We start from the raw sequence: 14,035 nt of genomic DNA on the forward strand, positions 1-14,035 counted from the left end.
TGCTACCACTACTGATTGTTGGTCAGCTCATCAGAAAAGTTACCTTGGAGTCACATGCCATTGGAGGAAGAGTCCCTGGAAAGAAGATCTGCAGCACGAGCATGCAAAAGATTGAGAGGGTCTCACACATTTGACATGCTTGCTGGTGCGCTTGATGATATCCATTGCCAATACAAGATTAGAGGCAAAGTTGTAAGAACCACAACTGTTAGTGGATCCAACTTTGTCAAGGCCTTCCACATGTTTGGGGCACAAAATGATGCAGATGAAGCTGAAGATGAAGCAGACCCAGAAACTATTGACCTGACTGACCATATTGACTACCATGAGGCAAGTGCAATTCTTGATGAAGACTCTGGTTTGGAGTATCAACTCCCGCCTCATCAGCGATGTGCATGTCACCTGCTAAACCTTGTGGCAACATCTGATGCTGCCCTAGCAGAGAGCATGAATGAAACCTACAAGAGGCTCTCCCGTGCAAGCTTTGCAAAATGCCAGGCCATTTGGAACAAAACTCATTTGGCTAATGAAGTGGTAGAGGACAAGTGTGAACTACAGATCATTCGTCCCAATGCAACACAATGGAATTCAACCTACCTTGCCATTGAAAGGATAATACGCATCATTGATGAGAAGGGGGAAAATGCCATCAGGAGCATTTGTGAGGAGTTCAAGGTGAAAATGTGAGTAAAATTGGACACCTACCAATATGGTTGCAAATTTTGTGAATTTTCCTTAATGGATGGTTAAAAACGTGAGCAGACTCTTAATATTAAATCAGAAGATCGCTATTATAGTCATGGTGGGTTTTGTTGTTGTGTCTTACAGGTTGAGTCCTGCAGAAGTTGCATTCCTTAGGGAGTACTGTACCACCATGAAGCCTCTGGTGAAAGCTTCAAACATTCTTCAGTCTGAGTCCACTTCCTTTATGGGATGGCTCCTGCCAGTAATCCAACAACTACTGTCCAAACTTAGCAGGCTGGAGACATCAAGCAAGACATGCGTGCCACTCATCAGAGCCCTGCAAAATGGCCTTCAAAAGCGTTTTGGAGCGATGATGGAGGATCCAGAGTTGGCTGCAGCTGCAGTCCTCTTACCCAAGTTCAAGACTTCCTGGACTGACAGAGCAGATGTAACAGAGGCTGGTAAGGATTCATGTGATCCCATTTTTGTGTGTTTTTACATTTGAACACATGCTTAAGTGAGTATTTCACCTAATACATTGTAAGTTATTGATGGTCTGTCCTGAATACTAAACAATCCTTTTTGAGAATTTGCCGTTTTTAAATTTGTGTTCAGGAATAATCACTGAAATGTAAATAACAAAATTGTGTTATCTACTTGCAATTACAGCCTTGACATACATCAAACAACATCTTGAAACGACAGAGCATGAGAGTGAGGATCAGCAAAGAGAGTCATCTGATGAAGATGAATTCTTCTCCAGACCAATCTCCAGAAGGCTGCAAAGTGCAGTTGAGCTTGATGGTTACCTTGCTTGTGCCACAGACACCATGGAGCTGCTGCACTCCTTCTCAGGTATCAAAAACCTCTCTCTTAAACTGAACACAGCTCTGCCTGCTTCTCTCTTGTTTGTTTATCACACATTTCGAGCCAGAAAGAGGAAACCAGCGGTGGTCGCTCTAAACAACAGCAGCAGGTTAAAGCTTGATCAGCTGCTGTTAGAATTTATTTAATATTGCTTTCTAGTATCAGCTGATGTTCGCTGGAGCCACAGCTGTAACAGCTGCTGGTCATGATATCGGTTTGGATATGTGGTGAGAGGGAAACGTGAAGATGAAACCAGCAGATGTCCTTACTGAATCATCAGAGCTGAACAGGTGATGGAGAAACAGGTTTACCTTTTAGGTGACATGGATGAGTTGAAGGGAAGTTATGAACTGTTTCTAAGAGACAAATAACATCAGGATCCTTTTCTACTGACAGCTGGTAACTGTGCAGGGACGGGTCTAGCAAAGTTTTGCAAGGGTGCAGGTAACCATATACATGCACTGTTTATAAGATTGGGGAAACCTGCAGTCAGCTGAGACTGAAGAAGTCAATTGGATGAGTGACGAAACGTTTTTCCCACAAAACGTAAAGTCCAGATGAACAGAATCAACTTTTGGAGATACTATATAGCTCATGCTAATATCACATCTTCACATTTTTCTTTTTAGAGGTAACAATAACTTTGCATTCTCGCTACTCACCATGCTCTAAAACAGGTATATGTTAGCAATGACAACATTTAACAAATGTTTTTAAAATTCTAGCCGTGCTAATTAGCCTTAGGATTGGTTGAGGTCTGTGAAAGCCTTTGGAACAAAATCAGTCTTGTAAAGCTCACTATTTTCCAGCTGAGCCTATAGCACATTTGTTAAAGTCAGTCCGGATTGTACAGCTTCTAATCAGAAACAATTAAAGTTTGTTTCTTTTTTTCTGCTCATCAATCTTTTTCTGTAACCAGGATACCTGGAAAGTCTTAAATAACTCATGTTAAAATGTTGCAGTGCTGTAGAGTGGGGTCATGTTAACAATCCATTCAAACTTGTGGTCTTCGAGGTCAACTTTAAGATTTATTGGTTGAAAATTGACAAAAAGCTTTAGAACTTAGAAACTATCATTCCTACAACTGTGCTGTGTATATGTCACAACATATAGCAGGAACCTATAAAGGTAACTGACCTTTGACCTCTCCTTCAAGAAGGTACATGTAATGTCCACAGTGATTAGACATACTTAATAAAACAGTGTGGGGCACAGAGTATTGTTGTGCATCAGTGTGGAACATGTCAGTAACACTGAGGGTTACACACACTTTGCCAGGTACACCTGTTCACCTGCTCGTTAAACACAAATGTCTAGTGAACCAATCAGACGTCAGCAAATTAAAGTATTTAAGCATACAGACATGTTCATGATGACCTGCTGAAGGTCAAAGCAAGTATCAGAATGGGGGAAAGAGATTGCGTGGTTGTTGGTGCCAGATGGGCTGGTCTGAGTATTTCAGAAACTGCTCATCCAATGAGCTCACAAAATTACCTCCACAGTTTACAGACTGTAGTGGCAATCCAACCAGCAAAAGGCCACCTGAGGGAATTTGAAGTATTTCCAACTCATCCTGGTGATGAGGTCAAACACGACCAGTACTTTTAACACTTTATCAATTATTTACCAATTTAAAAAACAACTTGTGGTAACTTATTTTTAATTTTGCTGCAGACAAGTTGAATGAATGCTTACTGGATCTAGAACACCATTTAGATCATAACAGCTCCTGATCAGGATGAATTTCATTTTCAAATCAAATTTCATGTCGCAGTTTCACAATTTTGTAACATATTATTTCAAAGCTTGCTTATGGGCTTGTTTTGGAGCAGACCAACAGTCAGGCTCGTCTTCACCCTTACTGTCAGACTCTGAATTGATGGTTCTGCTATATCTCACCTGGCTGAGTGGGGACACATGTACTAAACGTTAGAGTTCCCACTGCAGGAGCTTGGGTTTGAGTCTGCCCTCGACCGTTTCCTGTGTGCCATACCGCCTCACTCTCTCCCCACCTTCCTGCCTCATGTTCTGAAATCTCTTCCTCTCCATCATCTTTGAGTTTCTTTGAGTGGAGCTTCTTTTGCAGCTGTGACAAAATATAGAACGGTTTCTGCAACCAGGGGAGTAAAATGTGCTGCAGTGTGAGGGCGCACAGGTGTAGGTGTGGAATTTTACATATAAATATTATAGTTTACTTCATGCACAAGAAATGTAAACATTTAATCTAACCCACTTTTCATCAACTACATAACCTTTATTGGAGAGTACATTCATAAATTGTGTGTATCACACACACAAACACACATCCACTAAACTCTCTCGTTCTATATCTCTCCCTCTCTCTGGTGAATGATGGAAGTTTGGTGGACTGTGTGGTTTGTCTGGCTGAAAGTTGTGTTTTTTTTATGTGTGGCGTGTTGTGAGGCTGATGATGAGTTAGTGTAATTGTGTATGGTGTTGTTAGTGTAGTTTATGTGGCGTTAGTGGTTTTTCCTGGATGCAGAGCAGGTCAGTATGCCGTGGACTTTTACACCACCATGTTAGGGATGGAGTAAAGTAACAAAGCTTGCGTGGAGAAGCTGCTGCAGGGGCTTCCTCAGCTGAGCTCTGAGGACAGAGCTGTCCTGGATGCTAACTTTTCTTTGGAGGAGATTAGTGCTGCTGCTGGTCAGCTGGCTCCTGCACAGGGTGGGCTGCCTGCAGACTTCTGTAAAAGACTGTTACTGGCATCGAGTCATCGTGTGGGGCTCTCTCTTCTCCCTAAAAAACAGAGATTTGTCTCTGCTTAGAAATGGAGACGTGGCTCTGTTATGCACAGATTACTAACTTCCTTCAAAGGTACTGGCCACCAGGCCGAAACACTTTGTGAAATGAATCACTCACAGAGATCAGTCGTACTGTGTACCACATAGCTCTAATGTGAACAAGAGTTTTCTCATGAGAGACTTGGTAGTTATTTGTAAATTGTACAGTTTGATGTTGGAATAATTTCTTTAGATTAAGAGAAAGTGTTTGATAGGATTGACAATCTTTTTTGTTTTTCCATTATGAGAAGTTTTGCTTTTTGGAGGTGGATTTTTGTCACTTTTGGGGCTGTTGTATCAGGCGGCTTTCTGTTTTGTAAAAGTGGATGATGGGCTGAGCTGCCCAGTGTAAGTTTGGAGAGGATCTAACTGGAATGTCCTGTTTCTGGAATATATATTGATATTGGTATATTTGTTAGAAATGTAATCTTTGTTGAATGTTTTAAGAGATAAATAAGCAAAGTTATCTGGATTTATGTTGCCAGGTTTATGTCGGAGGCCTCTGCTGGTGTTGTCATTGTTTTTCTGTTTTCATTACAGATCAGAGTGATGTGGACTTTCTCAAAAGATGTTTAGATTTGTATGAGAACCTTCAGCAAAGGTGAGCTGGTGAAAAAATATGGTGTAACAGGTTTGTTGGTGGTCATATAGAGACTTTTTTTTTTTAGGAAAAGAAGAGTCTCGGAGGTTGCCATGGAGACGGTCTGTGTCAGACTGTCTAAACCAAAAATGGATGCTGTACATACACTGATAAATGTCATTTCTGGAGTGGCCAGATTGAAATCCAGAGAAAACTATGCTAGAGGTGAAAGGTCAAACATTGGTCATCATGTTGAGATTTTTTTAATACCACAGACTGACAAAGAAAAGTGAAATTTGTGAATTTTAAAGGTGCAAGATGTGCTGTGTTCAGTCGCAGGGCCTTGCCTTTTATTTCATTTGTCTTTGGTTTTTATTTGTGCTCTTGTAATTATTTTGTGATAAAACTTTTTCTATTTTGAGATCAAGATTCAAGTGGAAATCTTTGTGTGTCTGTCTCTCTCCCTTGGTTTCTGTAGAGGTACAGTGTGGGGGCGCCTGGATAAATGTTAAACAGAAGCTAGATGTAGTGTTCCTCCACTGTCCATTAAGGATATGAGGAAAAGAAATGGTCAAGAACAAAGTGTATGGTGTATTTATAAAAGAAAATGGCTTTTAAATTGTATACCAAAACCACCACCAGAAAGTCAACTACAACTTGTTACATAATCATCATGACTGTTGTATCAGTTTAACAGTTTATGGGTTGACTTCTTTCAGTTCATTCACTGTTTACATCATGAAGGGAAAAGAAGGCAACAGGCTGAGAAATGAAGCTGTTGTGTGTCTTTGTTGCCACACGGGGGCAGTGCTGCATAAATAGTAGAATCTCTTCCTGGACACTTTTTCTAGACCTTTTTAAATGACTAATAAAGACAACAACAAAATGAATTACATCAGGATCTGATATGGTTTTGTTTTTTTGTTGAGCTTTATATATTTCAGAATGCCTAGAGTTTGTTTGTTTCCCATGTTTTGTGATACAGAACATCTCCTCTCAGACGGCTGTTGTCTCATAATGGGTCATTACCTGGTCTGATGGGGTGTTTGTTCCATTTATAAATCAAGCGATTGATTTGTGAAATGAGAGATGGCCTCTGACCTGCTGACTGGTGTCTGATCTTCTCTGCTCCCCTCAAATTTGACAACTACTCAGCTGATGTGATGGTGGACAGGAAGTCACTAAACCTGGGACTCTGGAAACACATTTCTAGGGATAGAAAAGTTAATGTAGATCGTTTCAGGAGATAAATACGAAATAATCGATTTGGTGATTATACTAATATAGTAAGAAAATAATGTATGAAAAAAAGATTTTTTATCTATACACTTAAGCAACGACCAGAGTCTTAGAATTGCGCTTTCACCAGGTTTTACTTGACTGAACAACAGAACTTCTCTGTCTCCTTTATAAGGGGTCACATCCTGAGTTACACAATGAGTCTTTCAAATGTGTGCGATAACCCACTGCATGTGTAGTCGTGCTGAGACCGCGTGGTCTTACTTTTATTACCCCTTGATTCAGCTGTGACCTGCTTATCAAGTCTTTCTACAAGTACATCATAATTATCTGCTCTGTGCAGACATAAGTTGAGCAATGGTTTAACAAACTTTCCCATCAAAAACATGAAGGTTTAGCTTTAAGCTTATTTGTCCAAACAACAAAGGATAAACTGCCAGCACCTGGACTGAAACAGAACATAGTAGTGTTGGATGTAAGTAAAGGAAATACAAGTATAACTGTGACTATGGAACAAATCTCCTTCAATGTTAAACCTTAATGTTAACCTGATTGTGTTTATTAGAAAAATCAGCCATTACAGTGTCTGTGATTGCTTCACATAGTTAACTCTGGTTGTCTGTGGGTTTGTGTCAAACTTGGAGTGAACAAAAGTATGAAAACTGTGGAAGATGCAGACTGTGAAAGTCTATTTTATTTCATGAATACAATTATTTTTTACAGTCGCTAGAACAAAGTAGCGTACATTCATGATAAAGTAAATACCACAACACAACATGGACAGTAAGAAGTAAACTGAATTGTCTTAGAACTTATTATATTCTTTAAGCTTAAAAGCAACACCCAGGATTAGACTGTTTGTGTTTTAAGCCTTTTATTCAAAGCTAGTATGTGTCAACACTTCTTTCTGCCAGCAGCATTATTGAAGTGACACTTTAACGACACTTTACCTGCTGATGCTTCACATCACAATCTTTATGACGAAAAAGCTCAGATGTCTGTGCTGTCACTTGTTATGAAAATGGACAGAACCTGGGCTCAGGCTTCCTCTTCTTCTTTCCTTCCTCTTTAATAATAACCATAGATCAGTAAAACAGCCATATTTTTAAACAAATGATTGTGATGAAGAGAATTTTTTTTCCAGTGTGCATGAACTCAAAATTTTTTAAGTTTAAATCTTTTTTGTTTACCAACAACTGGGCAAATCCAAACTTGATGTACCAGGTCAACTCAGCTCCTGTCTTGACCTCCCCTCTGCTGAGCGTACACACACACACACACACACACACACACACACACACACACACACACACACACACACACACACACACACACACACACACACACACAACATAAAGCAACATTAAATAATGGATCTTTCATCTGAAATAATTACAGTTTGTATAAATTTACACTGAAGACCAAAATACACACACATACATAAAACCCATAAATCACTAAAACCTATTAAAACACATGGAAAATTACCTCATTTGTTGTGCTATTCAAAGATGTGTATGTGTGTGTATTCAGGCCAAGTCATAAAGAAAACAATAGAGGTCAATATACTTTATGTTCTACAGTCGCTGCAGATTAATGAAATATAGTGGAAACCTGAAGATCCTAGGTATAGTAGTTTGTGGGAAATAAATACAGTGACGTGACCATTTAGCTCTTGTGGCATGAAACTGCTTAGTGCATTATTATTTGCTTTTCTACAATATGATATTTGTTTAATAATTGATTAATTTAGTGCATAAAATAGTTGATAAATAAAATGTCAAATATCTAATCTAAGCGAGTGTCTTTGACACATGCTGACTGCATTCTTCTTATAACCAGAACAGGAAGTGAGATCAGAGGAGAACAAGAGTGAGCAGTTTGGTGAAAGGAACAGGAAGGATGAAGAAGAGGTGAACATCCACACAGTTTAAAAGGAGACATCATGGCACAATAAGAGCACAAGCTCTAAGATGAAGACTGGTAATGATTAAAAACTGCACTAAATAGTATCATTCTGTGACTTCACACTTTAGGTAGTGCATAACATTTACCACTTTATATTAATTTTACTATATGTTTAAATAAATAAAAACAAATAACTTTAAAAGGTGCTGTTATTGAGTGAAAATTCAAAAGACTTCAGGGCTGGGGAGGAAAAGGGAGAAAGATGGAGGAACACAGCACACATAAGAAACAGGTAAGAGTGGACATGAAGTCAAAGTCAGCGACATGTCCGATAATAAAGACCTTCCACCTGGCTACATACAGTGGGGCAAAAAAGTATTTAGTCAGCCACCGATTGTGCAAGTTCCCCCACCTAAAATGATGACAGAGGTCAGTAATTTGCACCAGAGGTACACTTCAACTGTGAGAGACAGAATGTGAAAAAAAAATCCATGAATCCACATGGTAGGATTTGTAAAGAATTTATTTGTAAATCAGGGTGGAAAATAAGTATTTGGTCACCTCAAACATGGAAAATCTCTGGCTCTCACAGACCTGTAACGTCTTCTGTAAGACGCGTTTCTGTCCCCCAGTGAAACTGGTTCACCCGAAAGATAAAACGCCAAAACACAGACTTAACAATGTGGTGTATGCTGTACAGTGCAGCGAGGAATGCCCAGACCTCTACATTGGAGAGACCAAACAGCCACTTCACAAGTGCATGGCACAACACAGAAGAGCCACCTCCACAGGACAAGACTCAGCAGTCCATCTGCATCTTAAGGATAAAGGACACTCTTTCGAGGATGCCAATGTTCACATTTTGGACAGAGAGGACAGATGGTTTGAAAGAGGAGTGAAAGAAGCCATCTATGTCCACTGTGAGCGACAATCTTTGAACAGAGGCGGGGGTTTACGACACCAACTCTCTGCCATCTATAATCCAGTTTCGAGTTCCCTCCCCAGACGCCTTAACGCCCACTCACATCCTGGGCCATCTGATCTCAGGAATTCGCATGATAAGGTGGGGCCAGGTTTCACAATGAACTCACCCGAAACTCTGGCTGATTGGGACCCACACCCAGTTTCACACCTTGGCTCAGGCGATTAGAGGATCATCAGGGGGTCCTTTTGTCCCTCTGTGGGGGAAAACTCCCACTAGGTTTATATCTGGGACTCTCCACCATTTGACCTTAGAACTGAAGAAGCTTCTCGGATGAGAGGTGAAACGTCTTCAAGTAACTTACAGTTTTCTACAGACACTAGGACACATTTCTCAATACTTAGGTCACGTTTGCAAAACTCCTCACACAGTGAGCACAACAGAAGTCTATGTGGGCTAAACTGAGGACCAGTTATCATTGTTTTGTCACAAAATGCATTCAATGACTACATCTCTCAAATTTCATGAATTATCTTCTCACTCAGACACAACAACTGCCAAAAATCTTTGTACGTGCAGGACATTTTGCATGTGCTTACATACTGTTTTCAAAACTGTTAAACTTATGGCCAAAACAATAACACAATGCAAAACTTGAAAAGACAGCAAAATCCAACAGCAATATTTTATTGACACATATTTTAAATCTAAAAATGCAGTTTAACCAGCCACAGCTGATTCTCATTGTAGATGAACATCTACACAGGTGTTACTCCTTCAATTTTTCAACTCCTTCAATTCTGGCAGCCAGAAGATTCTTTCCTAGGTGTATTGCCCTAGATGACATAAGATGTGATGTGGATGAGAACCTGTGGCCAAATGGAGAAGACCGAGTAGATTAGCATTACTATTGTATGTGTATCAGTGGATGGTGTGTATACAAATTCTTGTATTTTGGGATTACTTAGTGCAAAAAAATAAAAATACATAAACAAATATTAATGAATTCTGCATGATGTCTGATTCATTCCAGTAACATATATTGAAATTATAAACAGAGATGTTTCCTTGTTTTACACAGGAAAACACTGTGTAATGCTACATGTTGTTAGTGTTTTTTAGGTCATTGTTTTGTGGGTGACAAAGTGTGTTTGTCGGCTGTCAACCTTTGCTAGTGTTCTGGAAGAATGAGTTTATTTGAGACCTGAATGAAGTGTTTTGGTAGTTGTAGTGCATTTTGAATGTGAAATGAACTGCTTTGCCACGCTGAGGGTCAGTTAGGAGAATTGTGTGAAGAGTTTTGCAAAAGTGACCTAAGTATTGAGACATGTGTCCTAGCGTCTGTAAAAAACTGTAAAGAAGTCCAGACGCTTTTCTTTGCAAGCTCCTTTGACTACAATGACCTGGATGACTGAGAACCTTCACAGACATGAAGGTGTTTTGGCAAAAAAAGCTGGTCAAACATTAAACTGCAAAACTGAAAGTGCTGTTTGAGTCTGAACATTTTCAACCCACCACCAGAAAAAGATGCTGTTCTCCACAATATGTAAATAAGGATAGAGTATAGGCGATATCAGCAGCTGGATCAAAATGAGAATTTTATATCCCCCATAGTTGAGTATAGGCATTCAATCCAAAAGGTCACATGTTGTGGAGAAATAATGTGAATCTTTTGTGCATTCAAATGTTTTATTTTTATTTTAATAGCACAACAAATAATACATTTGTTAATAAATCTTATTCAGACACAAGTTTGCTTGTTGCTTGCTTCCTCACAAACGACCATTTCTGCTCCTTACATTCATCACCCTGAAAACAGCACAGTGAACAAATCATACTGAAACACTGTGTTTATTTCAGTTACAAAAGTTATTTTTATTTTAGGTTTCATGAAACACATATATATTGTTGGCAGTACTTTAGATGAAGGCAGCATGCTGCTCTCAGACTTACACTTAAACTCAAAGGGTCTATAATCTCTAAACTGATATATTTTACAAAGAAATCCTGTCTGGGCAGCGTCTGGATTTGGACTGAAGAGCTCGTTGGCATTTCTAAAACAATAGCAAACCTGCACACCATACATTGTTTGGTTTTTTGTTTTGTTTAAAGTTGTAGATATACATTAGAGACATGGCAGATTTGCATATATTCTTCAGGGTCTGCAGTCCTTTTCTCTTCTTCTGTGCTCCTGTGAGAATCTAAAACAAAGGTCACATAAATCATGGGGTTAAATTGATGCCTGTGGGACAAAATTACTCCAACAATATTCAGGACAAATTTATTTTTCCTCTGCAAAAAAATGAAATTGAGTACAAAGCATGTGAAACTTTTCTGTCTTGTGTTGTGTTCATTTATGTCTTTTCTTTTCTCTTTAATGTTTCTGTCCATTATATGTGCAAGAACAAACTTCTGAATCACCTCTTAGTGATAAGTGTCTACAGTTTCCTTTCTCGTTTGGCTCTGGATGAAGGCAGTCGCACTTTTCTCCTCTCCCTCTTCCTTCTCTTTCCTGCTTGGCTTCTCAATGTCCTTGTCTAGTCTCGTCTACTTTTCTACTTTTGCCCTGGATGACTCTCACGGTCTGTTACAACCTAAAAGAGGAATTATGGATTTGAACAACTGGTCCCTGAATGCAATTGACACGCTCTTCTCAACGAGAAGCCTGGGCTTGAGTAAGTCCGAGTGTCCTAGAGGGACGTTCCCCTCTGGATACACAATGGACGGGTGGAGGAACTGGAGGGTCGTGTGCCTGGCGGGACTGTCAATCGAGGACATTGTAGACATCTACCTTTTCGGAACCATGATAACAGGGTTCTTGCTGTTCGGAGTTGGCTTGGCCCTGGCTTATCAAAGATAGCAGAATTGGCTTTCCAAAACCCCACAAGGCTGCCCGCTGTGATGGAAATGATGGGACGGGTCGTGACTTCTCAAAATGGGCTCATTGAACGCAGCACGGATACGATCTTGGAGAAGCTCACGGCAGTCTCTGCTCTCTGAGCACAAGATTGATAACATCTCAGAGAAGCTCTCCAACGGGAGACTGAGAGACCAGTTAGACCAACTGTGAAATTGACATGCAGTTGTTCGCACTAAAGGAAAACCACCATCATTTCATGCAGCTACCATATCGGTGTCAGCTGTGGTCTCAAGGCTGGAGCTGATACGTATGTATGTTCGGGGGGTCCAATTTCACTGCAGATGTAAACATTGCATGTGACAAATAAAAGGCTTGATTGAATAGCTTCAGACTTATGTTCAAAGAAAAGAAAAGAAGCCCTCAAACCTCTACTCTACTTTATGTGTTGATTTAATGAGCGAGTTCACTTTGTTTCTCTCTTCTCTCAAACGTCTAATCTCTCTTCCTCCTCTTCCTCTGCGTTTTATTCAGTCGTACCGTTTACAGCAGCGAGCAGGGCTTCTTCTTGACCTTGGCGGGCTGAGGGCAGAGGACGGCACGAATGGCCTCATCAAACACAGTCTTCAGACCACGCTGGGTCAAGGCTGAGCACTCCAGGTATTTGACTGCATCTATACATGCGAAGACACATATATGTTAATAAAAGAAGAGAAAGAACTACAAAGACAAAGTAAGAGAAGAAAGGTTTGCTGGTAGTGGAGAAGAATAAGTTCAACTTTCAAAGAACACTATAGTCAACTACAGCTACTATACTTTTACTGTGATGCCAGGAAATGAGGGGAATAACAAAAATTTGCAGAGGCAGTCAGGCTACAAAGTTCTCTAGCATCTTCATCTGCTAGTTTCATATCTTCACTGGTGAGGAGAGCTTCAAATCTTAAAGTGCTTTTCAAGCAAATAAAGTAAGAGTGACTGACCTATCTCCTTAGCCAGAGCTAGGCCCTGTGGATAGGTGATAGGCGCCAGCTTCTTGTCCTTCAGTTTCTCAATGGTATCCTTTTCATCCCTCAGATCCAGCTTAGTGCCAACCAGGATGATGGGCGTGGAGGGGCAGTGGTGACGGACCTCAGGGTACCACTGGCAGAATACAGAGTAAAGGAAAACTAAATAAGAGGCAAGAAAGGGGAACACGCAAAATCAAGGAACGTGTTAGAGGCAAAAAACAGAATCAAAGGTGGAGGGAGATGAAGCTCTGATGCCAGGTGTTACAGAAAGGTGGATGAAGGCATGAAAAACAAATGATATGCTGTAGCTATTAAAGATGAGAGAAATACATCATCCAACTTTCACCCACAGCATCAATCATTCATTCACATCAATTATTAGACCTGTTTAGGCTTTTTCTCCATTTTGTAATCCAAGTACCTATTTTTTTTCTCTATAATAAATTCCTGCTTTTGTTCTGTTTGTTCTTTTTTACATTTTGTTCCTCGGCAGCTGAGAGACAGGCCTCATAAAAAACAGCCAAAACTCACCTTAGCTCTGACGTTCTCATAGGATGCCGGGCTAACCAGGGAGAAGCAGATTAGGAAAACATCCTGGATGGAGAGACAAGGAGACAAAGAATTAGAATAGCTGCTGCAGTTTTAATTAGCTGACATGTTATACAAGTTCTGTCTGTGTAACTTTATGTCCATTAGTTACTGTGTGTGCCTGTGTGTGTATGTGTGAGTCTGTACCGTCTGTGGCTAGGACAGTGGGCGGAGCCTGTCATAATCTTCCTGTCCAGCTGTATCCCAGAGGCCCAGGTTGACCGGCTTGCTGTCCACCATCACATTAGCTGAATATTTGTCGAATCTGTGGGGAGAGTAGAGAAGGTCAGCGATCAGCCAACAAGTCATAGGCAACCTTTCATTTCATTGGTTATTCATTCATTCAACAATCTTTCAATTCACTGATTGTTTAACCAGTGAAACTCCTGTAATGGAGAAAAAAACAGGACCATACTTGAAATACCACTGTTCACAAAAACATTAACCAACAACATTACTTTGGTTAGTTTGACACAAAAGCCATCCTAACCATGTCTAGTAAGAGAGAATAATACATAATAAGGCAGGGCTGCCCCCGTGTGGTCTCATAGTAGAATAACAGTTTAATTTCTCATTTTT

At 40.1% G+C, this 14,035-nt stretch overlaps 1 protein-coding gene and 1 pseudogene across 3 annotated transcripts in view; one reads left to right on the forward strand and one right to left on the reverse strand.

Moving 5' to 3' along the window:
* Nucleotides 1–5,850, forward strand: part of LOC145429553 (uncharacterized) — a 6,677-nt gene extending 827 nt beyond the window's left edge. Inside the window, exons 1-5 of one of the 2 annotated variants that reach the window (XM_080303205.1) lie at nucleotides 1–683; nucleotides 829–1,145; nucleotides 1,354–1,539; nucleotides 4,896–4,956; nucleotides 5,024–5,850. The exon at nucleotides 1–683 is cut by the window's left edge and continues 827 nt beyond it. In XM_080303205.1, the coding sequence (XP_080159331.1) occupies nucleotides 55–683; nucleotides 829–1,145; nucleotides 1,354–1,539; nucleotides 4,896–4,956; nucleotides 5,024–5,228 (1,398 nt within the window). In that variant the 5' untranslated portion in view covers nucleotides 1–54 and the 3' untranslated portion in view covers nucleotides 5,229–5,850. Of the gene's footprint in view, nucleotides 684–828; nucleotides 1,146–1,353; nucleotides 1,540–4,895 lie in introns of both variants that reach the window. The other variant, XM_080303206.1, reaches the window with a different exon arrangement.
* Nucleotides 5,851–10,674: 4,824 nt separating this feature from the next.
* LOC145419394 (ras-related C3 botulinum toxin substrate 2-like) lies at nucleotides 10,675–13,719 on the reverse strand (annotated as a pseudogene). Its single transcript, XR_013909796.1, has 5 exons — nucleotides 13,604–13,719; nucleotides 13,400–13,462; nucleotides 12,842–13,001; nucleotides 12,402–12,535; nucleotides 10,675–11,205 (listed from the first exon to the last, which is right to left on the reverse strand). The product of XR_013909796.1 is annotated as a ras-related C3 botulinum toxin substrate 2-like (transcript).
* Nucleotides 13,720–14,035: the final 316 nt, after the last annotated feature.

This window comes from Astatotilapia calliptera, chromosome 6 (assembly GCF_964374335.1).
Source record: "Astatotilapia calliptera chromosome 6, fAstCal68.1, whole genome shotgun sequence".
Classification (NCBI taxonomy): domain Eukaryota; kingdom Metazoa; phylum Chordata; class Actinopteri; order Cichliformes; family Cichlidae; genus Astatotilapia; species Astatotilapia calliptera.